Source organism: Hirundo rustica, chromosome 10 (genome assembly GCF_015227805.2).
Source record: "Hirundo rustica isolate bHirRus1 chromosome 10, bHirRus1.pri.v3, whole genome shotgun sequence".
NCBI classification, from domain to species: domain Eukaryota; kingdom Metazoa; phylum Chordata; class Aves; order Passeriformes; family Hirundinidae; genus Hirundo; species Hirundo rustica.
In genome coordinates, this window is record NC_053459.1 from 15,105,597 (window position 1) to 15,115,772 (window position 10,176).

Sequence of the window (10,176 nt, forward strand, 5' to 3'; positions counted from 1 at the left end):
GCATCCACACAGCACAATGGGAACCTACATTGGTGTTGACAGCTGGACTGCAGAGCCAAGTTAGCCACTGTCCCTGTCTCTCCCTGTGTCCCACTGGGGTTTGGTGTTCCCAGGCTGTAGTCCCTGCATTTGCAAGGCAGCTGTTGAGAAGGTAGAAAATGCTGATGCTCCTGCAGTGAATTGATTTCATCTCCTTGTGTTCCCATTGCTTCTGTTTCTTTTGTTACTGATGGGAGGCCAAACTCTGCTCTGCTGTGGAGCTCTTTGCCTGTCGGCACACCTGGGTGACTTCAGCTGGCCTCCAGCCACCGTAAAAGATGTCAACAAGGCCAGGGCATGCTCAGCAGGATGGTTTTGTGTCTCTCCTCAGGGGGCCCTCTTCTCTACAGCGATGTGAAGTTTGTCTACAACTCTCAGCAGCTGAATGGCACCCAGCGAGTGCTGCTGGATAACGTCATCTCGGAGGAGCAGTGCCGGGAGCTGCACAGGGTGGCCAGAGTGAGTGGGCAGTGGCCCTGGGCTGGGTGTGACAGCTGAGTGTGTGATCAGCCTCTGCAGAGCTTCTGGGTTCGTGCTTTGCTGGGTGTTGCAGCTGATGGCAGGATGCCTGTGGAGGGCAGGTGGATGCTTGTCCCCAGTGCACACCCGTAACTGCAGCACGGGAGCTGCTGCTCCATCCTGGGCTGTTCTTACCAACACGCTGCGAGACAGCCTGTGCAGAAAGAGCTCTTTCCCCATGTTACAACAACCCCAAAGGGTGCTCATCCACAGGTCTGGATGAGCCTTCTCATTCACCATTAACTGAGCTGGGAAGGGACTGAGGGTACCTGAACATCCCCTATGGGGAGGCGAGTGGTTGATATCTGGCATCTGTGTTCAGAAAGCTGCAGCTCCTTTCCACCCCAACTCACCTGGCCCAGTGAATGCAGCCCTGGGGGTTTGGGCGAGAGGGTGCCATGCACTTCTATTGCAGATCCCTCTCTCCTGACAAACCAGTTCACTCCTCATCCGTATTCGTGTCTTCCAGGGGATCATGTTGGCTGGAGATGGTTACAGGGGCAAAACATCCCCCCACACCCCAAACGAGAGATTTGAAGGAGCCACTGTCCTTAAAGCCCTCAAGGTACAGCTCCCTCCTCCTCCTCCTCTCCCTCCCGGTCTGCACGTGACGCTGAGCTCTCCTTGCCCTTCTCCTTGCCCAGTATGGCTACGAGGGCCGTGTCCCGCTGAAGAGCGCCCGGCTGTTCTACGACATCAGCGAGAAGGCTCGCAGGATCGTCGAGTCCTACTTCCTGCTCAACTCCACGCTCTACTTCTCCTACACACACCTGGTGTGCCGCACCGCCCTGTCCGGTGAGGAGCCGGGGCTGGCACTGGAGCAGGGAGGATGGGAGCGGTTCAGCCCTCCATGGGGCGTGTATGGGTGGGGGTCCCAAGCTCAGAGTAGCTCTCTTTTGCTTAATGCTTAAATTGGTGGCCAAGGACTGGGCAAAGTCACCATCCCACAGCAGCAAAAAGTGGGCACTGCTGTCCCCCAAAAAAAAATTTCTGCAATGTCTCTTGGTTTTCATATCTGCAACTCTTCCTATTTTCTCTTCCTTTTTCTCTTGCCTTCTCTTGTCTGTCCCTTCTCCTTTCCATCCCAGCCCCAGCTCTCCATCTCTCTTCCCTGCAGTCAGGAACAGGCAGAGCTATGCAGATCTGAGTCCTCAGATGTTGCCTTTCCTCCCCAGCCATTCCTTTCCTCCTCTCACCTGTGAACACCACCTGGAGTGGGGTCAGGGTAGGCTCCCATCCCACAGATCACGGCATTTCCATCTCATCCATCCCTTCTCCTTCCCCCTTCCTCCACATGGTCCTGCCTAGGCCAGCAGGAGCGAAGGAATGATCTGAGCCATCCCATCCATGCTGACAACTGCCTCTTGGACCCTGAGGCCAACGAGTGCTGGAAGGAACCTCCTGCTTACACCTTTCGGGATTACAGGTAGGAAGGAGGGAGGGACTCTCCCTAGGGACTGCTCTTCCTCTGGCTGTCCCCCACCCATGTCTTAGTGGAGCAATGTGGGAACTGTCCAGAAGGTGTGGGGGTCAGCCTTGAGACCTCCCCAGTGTTCCCCTAACTGGGGTTTCCCACTTCCTTCCCCAGTGCCCTCCTGTACATGAATGCGGATTTTGAAGGTGGCGAGTTCATTTTCACCGAGATGGACGCCAAAACCGTGACAGTGAGTTGGTCTGTGGGTCAAAAGCTGTTCCTCAGCACTCCATGCTCAGGGCTCTCGGCTTCCCCGGGCAGCCTGTGGCTCCTACCTTGCAACCAGCCCATACAAAATCCTGCTGCAGAGGTGCACAGACCATCTGCTCCCTCCCTAGAGGCCGTGGCAAGCAGGAAACCTGTGGATTAGGGCTTCTCCCTACCCCCAGTGCAGGCAGAGGGGTGGCTGGTAGCTCTCCCTGCCTGGAGGACTGCTGAGCTGCCACCCCATCTTGTGGTCAAACATGAACTGGTGCCTCCATACAGATGCAGAGCCTGATCCAGGTCTCTTGTTCCAGAGTGGGTCACAGTGGTGGACCTCAGATCCTGAGAAGGCTATGGCTCAGGCATGAGCCCTCACTCTGAGACCATTAAGGAAGCTGGGCACCCACACTGTGGTTGGACAGAGGTCTGGGCACCATGCTGGAGTCTCTGGAGAAGCTGGAGTGTAGATTGTGTCTACCTAAATGCTTGAGGGTTGATTTGGTTGTCACTGCTGCTCCTGAGGTCCTGCAGGGCTCTTGTGGACTCTGCCAAGAGAAGAAAGAAAGAAAGAAAGAGGGAGAGAGGTGTTTCACAGCCATGCCAGGCTTACCCCAGACCTCCCTGGAGTTGTGCCATGGCCCCATTCCTCTCTAGGTGGTCACCTGTAGGCTTTGCAGAGATTCCATGCCATTATGTCCTTTCTCCACGACGTTTGCACAGCTTCACACCTCCCTATCTACCCCACACGTTTTTCCAGCAGTGCCCAGAGCTGTACATGTCCCCCAGAGCAGCTCACCAGGTCCTGGGGCGATGCTGAGGGTTGCTCAGTGAGGTGCCAAGGCTTGGAGCGTGGTGAGCCCAGCCCCAGCCAGTGTGTGCAGCCGTGCTGCTCCTTGCCAGCCCTCATGCTCTTTCCCTGCAGGCCTCCATCAAGCCCAAGTGCGGGAGAATGATCAGCTTCTCGTCGGGCGGCGAGAACCCCCACGGGGTGAAGGCGGTCACCAAAGGCCAGCGGTGCGCTGTGGCGCTCTGGTTCACCCTGGACCCTCTGTACAGAGAGCTGGTGAGTCCCTCCATCTGATGCCAGGGGAGTTGGGGCGTACCCAGCGTCCCACAGGAACCTGGACCATCTCATTTTCTCCAGTCCCGGTCCATCTGTTTTTCTCCCATTACACCCCCCACAGCAGCACTCCCATGACAGAGCTGGTGACCCCGGGTTTTTCCTGCCAGTCCCGGTCCTGGGCACCCATTGCCCTTAGCCCGTGGGGTGCAGTGCCGGGCTGGGGTGCTGCGTGGGGCGTGGAAGGGCTCCGTGCAGGGCCGGGCTGGCCATTTCTGACACCTAGTGGCAACAGCTTGATGGGTGGGGAGCTCCTCCAGAGCCGTCCGCAGCTCAGAGTGCCGTGCTGAGTCCTGCTGCTAAGCCCTTGCACAGGCATTTCGGCGACAAGAAGTCCGTGGCTCTGGACACCCAAGATGCCTTGGAAGATCTGGGCTGTGATGCCTTTCACCAGGCACCTTCCACATTCTGTTTTAAAAAGCTGTTGCACCAGCCCCTGCCTCCCTTTGGTAGCAATTCTGGTCTGTAAAAATTAAGGATACAAGACCGAGCAAAGCTAAATGCAGGGAGAATGCAAACCCCCATTCCTTTGCCTTTTGATGGAGGTGGGCTGCAAGGTTTGGGGAAAAGCTTATTTTCAGACATGCGCTTCCATGTGTCTCAGTTTCTTTTGCATTTAGCAGAAGTTCCTCCAGGCTTGGTCTGTATGGTAGGAGATCAGCCCTGCCCAGGGAGCTGGAAATCAGCAGCAAGCAGAGGGGACAGGAGGGGAATGTGCTGTGGCAGTGGCTGCTAGTGGAGTGTGATAAGGGAACTACAGAACATCAGCTCTGCCCCAACCACTGCAGCCCTGCAGGGAGGAGGGAATCAGGTATTGAGGTGGAAAAGGATTTGATTAATTTTGCCCAGCACATCACCCGCTCGTGTCCCAGGCTCCCCACACCCTCTCACTTACACTGCTGTTCTGGGATAAAATCTTTGCTGTGTGTCCTCCCAGCAGCCTGAGCCTCATTGAATGAGCTGGAGCAGGCACTGAAGCTCTGCTGTTACGATTTCTTCTCTTTCCCTCTTGCAGGAACGAATCCAGGCAGATGAAGTGGTTGCGATGTTGGACCAGGAGCATCTAGGACCCAGTGAAATGAACATCAACCCAAAGGATGAGCTATGAACTAGGCCAAAGACTTTTTCTATTAAATATTTATTTAATATTGTTAATCTTATTAGAACCCTTCTATTTTTGTACAGAGATGCTGTATAAATTAATAGGTTATATGATTGTGGAGTTTCAGGAGTGCCTCTTCTGTGTTTAGCACAGCTTTTGCTGGAACCCTCATCCCTGTGCCAGCATCTCCTGGTGGAGCTGACTCTGCTTCCAGCATCCCCTGTTTTTCTCTAGCACTTCTCAGGACTCATTCAGGACCACTCTACCCACTTGGAGAACCTATATTTTTTTGCTTTCTCAACCAAAAATAGCTGCCTCTCTGTAGCACCTACTGGAGAAGTTCTCAGGTGTCCTAATGCACCAGTCTTCCCTCTCCTGCTACCTTCTAGGGGAAACTGGAGCACAAAAACTGGAGTTTCAACTGTCCCTCACCATTTGAAATATGCCTTTTGGGGAAAAAAAAAAAAAAAAGAAAAAAAAGAAAAAGAAAACCCAAGTCCTAGCAAAATGGAGATACCTCTGTAGCCATGCAAAGCTGGTGTTTGGACATTAATTCTGAGCGGAGCTTCTGGAAATCAGCTGCTGAGCAAGGGCATGAGCTGTGCACAGGCATGGAGGGATGTGATTTGCAGCTGACTGTGGTGAAATAAGGTCTGTTACTCATGTTCAGTCCCTTCTTTTGCTAGTGCCCTGGGAACATGAAGGATGCTCTTTCACACTGCATCCTTTGAGCTTCCAGCCCAGTCTGCTGCTGGTAGAACCCGAAGTTCGTAGTCGTAATTTCCAGGTCTTTGTTGGAAAGCAGCTTAGGAAGTTACAGTGCCGTGGTGTCAGAATGCAGCTCTGCACCCTGGGTGTCCTGGCTGCATCCTCCCATCCTGGCAGTGCAGAAGCAGCAGATGTTCATGGTGTGGTAGTATCTATTTGCTCAGAGTAGTTCTGACCCAGCCTGAGGATGTTGCAGTGAAAGTAGTCAAGTAACTGCTGCTAAGCCAGTAATTCATTCTTCCCCAAACATTAAATATAGTTCTGTGTGTGGGATCAGAGCAGCCCCTGTCTCAGTCAGAACAGGCACTGAGTCACAGAATTACTGTCCCAGACATAAGGACAGCTTTTACTTTGACCCAACAGCTGCTTCTGCTGCTGGAACGCAGTTCCTAAAAGTCAGGTTTTAGCAATCTTCACTGTTGAAATCACTGCAAGGCTGCAATCTATCCAGAGAACACTGCAGGGACCTTTGCTAGAGTTCACATCCTTGAGCTGCTTTGCTCAACTCCCTGCTGTATTGGCTCTTTTATCAGTCTTTTCTACTCCTCTCTGCCAGTTTTGGCATTCCCAGTACTTAAAATCTGCAATAGAGAATTGTCTTTTCTCTTTGCTCCTGTAGCTTGTGCCTATTCAAACCTCCCAGGCTCAGAAGCCCCCTCTTCCCATCCAGTCACTGGCTGCAAAGGCTGTAGACAAGGACTGTCCTTCTGTAGAGACCTCCTCAAAAGCTGGTCCTGGGCAAGATAGAGGGGAACTCTGCGTATGGAAAAAGAAATGCCCAGACTGTGAAGAGGGAATTATGACTCCCCAGAAAATGCTGGAAGAGTCATTTGCTGCACCTCCTCCAATGCTGCATCTGCAGAGGAAAAGGCTCTGGGCATTTTTAAGCCACCAGCATTGCTTATTCCTTTGTTGTTATCTCCCTTCCTCACAGATTGTTGAAAAGATTTGTCAAGTTGACCCCCCAAAGAACAAAGAATTGCCCATAGGTTTCTTCCTTCGAAGAGCCTTCCCTGCTTAAGTGCCTCTTCTGTAAATACTTAGCTCTGTCCCTCTTTTCAGAACAGCCAGAGGAAAAGCTGAGGAGAAGGGGAGGGCAGCTGTTCACTTTGGAGAGCTGACCCCTGTTTCATTGTTCCTGTGCATTCACCACGCTGCTGCATCCAAGGCTTGACTCTGAATGCTGCACGCTCCCTGTGTGTCTGTGCTGCCATTCCCCAGCAGCCACTGCCCAAGTGCATCCTGCAGAGCTGCCCCTCGGTGCAGCCCCAGCCCTCCCAGGGATCCCACCAGCTGGTTCTCCTGCCAGGAGCTGCAGGGGCTGGCACAGGTCATGGTTTGTTTGTTGCTGTGGTTGTTTGCCAGAGCTGTGTCTAAATTCAGGGAAAATAAATGAAACACATCTGGGCCTGTCTTTGTCTTTCTTCAGTCAAATATTAGAAGGAGAGACCGGGGAATTCGGGGTCTGCTTCATGATGGCACCTGTGCCTTTGGGGTTTCGTGCCTTAGACCTTAGAGCACAGCCCCCTCTCTGTGCTGGAGCAGTGTGGGCTGTGTGTGTGTGCTTTTGGCTGCCTGTCCATCTGTCTCGCCCTGTATCCAGCTGTGCAGTGACTCCTGTACCAGGGACATGCTCCAGGCACTTTGGTCAGCAGGAGGGAGCACCCTGTGCGCTGCTGGGCTGTTCAGGGCCACGGCCAGCTCGGGTGAAACAGCCCTGGAGCAGCCTCGGGGGGGTGCATCATTTCAGGACTCATTGCAAACATCCCCCAAGAAGGGAGAAGACTCTGGGTTGCCTGGGCCGTGCCTTTCACTGTGCTGCTCTGCCAGTGAGACCTGCTGGCAGCCTGGGCCGGGCTGAAGCCAGGAAATGGGAATGCAGTGAGTCAAAGGCACTTCTCCTGTTTGTTTGTTTTTCCAGCTCTCTGCTCTGGCAAAGTCTGGCTCAGAAATGGATTTGTATTTCTGCTGTAGCAGCAGAGGTGTGTGCCAAGTTTATTGGCACTCTGTAGCCTCACAGGACCAAGTCACAGAACTCTTTGGGGTAGGCACCAAAATACAGCGTAGGGTTTTGCATCTGTTGTATCCAAGTGGGATGGGTTGGACTGAGAAATCAGTTTTAACTCTTGGATTTGATGTAGGGGCTCTTACTCCAGGTAGCTGCTGAAAGCTTCTCTCCAGCCAAAAGCTCATCCCTGAAACCTCACCTGAAAATATGACTGTGGATACTTACAAATCTCTGAATCTTTAATCAAGGCTGAAATAGCTAAAGCTCTTCATGTCCAGTGGCTGCAGTCTAAAGGAACCTGGACATTCCACAGGCATTAGCCTGAGAGACTTTCTGAGGCAGTAATTTTAAGCAGCTGAACCCTGCCAATGTTCTTGTGTCGGCTTAGGGCCATGTGGACAGTCAGCCTCCAACAACTCCACTGGATCACACTAATTCCCATTATGTCCAAGCTGGGCCATGATAAACTTATAAAATATGGTTTATTTGGACTTTTTTTAATGTCCTCTTTATTTCCCAGGCTCTAGACTGGCACCCCAAAATAGAGCAGCTCTGATTACCCCATGAGCCCCACTGACAAGCTCTGCCAGCAGCCAGCCTGGATGAAAACCCTGTGCTGCTGCCACTCTGTCCCACGCCAGCTGCATCCCTCCTGCTGTATTCCCACCCTGCTGCTGGCTCCTTGGCCTGGTGATGGAGAATTTGGGGGGCACCATCCCCACCATGAGGTTGGCAGTCCCTATGTGAGGGTATCCCCACCTCGAAGGAGCTGGTGCTGTGGGTGGGAGCAGAGCCTGCCCTGGTTTGTCAGCTGCTGAGTGCCTCAGAACTGCTGCAGCTCAGCCAGAGAAAAGAGTGGAGGAGAGGAGAAAGGAGATGGAGTTTGCACTGAGCCCTGCTCATCCGTCCTGCTTACACCTGGGCAGAGCCAACCTGAACACTCACAGGCAGCTGAATGTCTTCCCATGAAAAGTTATCATTAAAAAAAAAAAAAAAAAAAAAAAAAAAAAAGGTTGTTTCCTCCTGTCCACACCCTTGCCCAGCCTGGGGAAAAAAAAGAACAAAACAGCTGGCAGTGAGATAAAAATGGGCTAGTCCTGCTTTGGGGAAGAACTATATTAAAAGAGGAAAGAACTATGTATGTCTTTTGTTTCCACAACTGCTCCTTATGTCCACACCCCACTGTAAGAGCCACTTTCTCCTGGGGGAAGTGTTCTTGCTTGTCCGTGCATTGGGGTATGACCCTGGCCAGGTTCCAAGACACTCTTATGCTCTTCCCCACGTGTGCACGGCCCCACACACGTGTGTGCTTCTTCCTCCTCCATTTCCACATCAGCACCCTGGTGTCAGCACCAGCACCAGAACCAGCAGAGTGCAGCCATGAACAGTCAGATCCTGCACTGCTGTTCACCCCAAGCACAGCCCTGCCTGAACTTTGGGCCTGGGGCTCCACAGGGACAGGTCCACCAGATGTCACTGAGAGCAGCAGATCTCCCTAGTATCCTCGGGGAGCACAGTGTGGGCCACCTGACCATCCCCCCAGTGGAAACTGCTGTCTCCACAGGTCCAGAGGATACCACGGCCAGCCCAGAATTGCTTTTATCTTGTTTTAAACACATGGTAAAAGCTGGCACTGAGTTTGTTTCCTTCTCATTTAGCAAAACTTTTGTTATGCAGGGAAAAAAAAATCATAAATGTCATCACGTCCCAACCTCCTGGCCAGCATCCAACCCCACCAAAAATAAGTGCAGCACACTAGAGGAGAGAAAGCAAAACAGGTGACTCAGAGAGCTGTCTGGCCATCCTCACCTTGTTTGTGGTTGAAAGCACCCCTGAGCTGCAGGGGAGGGGTCCAGCTGTGCCAGCCAGGCATGCAGGGCTGTGGTGGCACAACCCCAGTGCAGGAGGCTGCAGTGTGTGCCCTGGTGGGAGCCGTGGGGGGAGCAGGAACCGTGGGGGCAAACAGAGCAGGCTGGGGAGGGACACACACTGGGGAAAGGGGCAAGTCAGCTAATGATTGCTTCCAGGGATGGTTTGGATAATGAGAATGGCAATTCTAGTAGGTATTTCCTGAATCTGAGCAGGGCAGGGCAGGGGGGATTAATCTGAGCTCAGTTTAGCTTCTACTCCTCCTTTATTTGTAATGAGATTAGCAGCAGAGATGGCAGGGCACCCTCGATGGGGTGAGCTGATAAGCACCTCCTGCCCGGCCTTGCCTGCGAGCCCAACAGCTGAGCCACGGGGGGAAAACCGCCAGGAAAAACCACCCTTCCATCACACAGGGCTTTTTTTTATAGTCCTGAGCTCAGGGGTAGAATGTTGCGTTGGACTGGCTGGTCTGATCCTGGCGGTGCCAGGGGCGGTGCTGATATCCCAGCACAGCCCCGTGTCACATCCCCTCCTTGCAGTGCTTCCGCACCTGCTGTCAGCTGCAAGCACCAGGTTAAACTGATGGGCTCGTCCCCGCCTTACTGGTGAGATATGAGGCCACCACTTGGCCACCAAAGTGCCTTGGGCAGCCCCAGGGCAAGAAATGAGAGTGGTTGGTTTGACTGCGCTGTGGCGGAAGCTGTGAAGAAGTGTGACCGCCCTGCAGAACATCTCCCAGCTGCTCACGGGGCTGTAACTGGACTGTAGCAAAGGCGGAGAAGAAGCTGTCTTATGATTCATCCCCACAGAGGGCAGAATGTGGATCCCCTGACAAATTTTGAAAAAATCTTCATAGCACCCATGACAAGGTCTGTTCATGGCAAACCCAGAGCCACCTCTGAGTGCAGACAGCCCTAGGCAGGGGAATTTTGTCTGTAAAACCGCTGAAACCCCCCACAACTGTACTTAAAAGACTCGTATTATTAAACCAAACCCGCAAGGGCCAAGTGTATGCATCCAGGCAGAAGCTCCAGCTGCTGTGGGGTTCCTTGGCACCCAGCTTATCCTTGCAG

The 10,176-nt window shown here is 53.0% G+C and overlaps 1 protein-coding gene across 3 annotated transcripts in view; it reads left to right on the top strand.

Moving 5' to 3' along the window:
- Positions 1-6,622, top strand: part of P3H2 (prolyl 3-hydroxylase 2) — a 98,703-nt gene extending 92,081 nt beyond the window's left edge. For all 3 annotated transcript variants that reach the window (XM_040074630.2, XM_040074629.2, XM_058421983.1), the window contains 7 exons: positions 371-498; positions 1,028-1,123; positions 1,203-1,353; positions 1,867-1,984; positions 2,147-2,222; positions 3,159-3,299; positions 4,372-6,622. In XM_040074630.2, the coding sequence (XP_039930564.1) occupies positions 371-498; positions 1,028-1,123; positions 1,203-1,353; positions 1,867-1,984; positions 2,147-2,222; positions 3,159-3,299; positions 4,372-4,464 (803 nt within the window). In that variant the 3' untranslated portion in view covers positions 4,465-6,622. The remainder of the gene's footprint in view (positions 1-370; positions 499-1,027; positions 1,124-1,202; positions 1,354-1,866; positions 1,985-2,146; positions 2,223-3,158; positions 3,300-4,371) is intronic.
- The last annotated feature ends 3,554 nt before the right edge of the window (positions 6,623-10,176 follow it).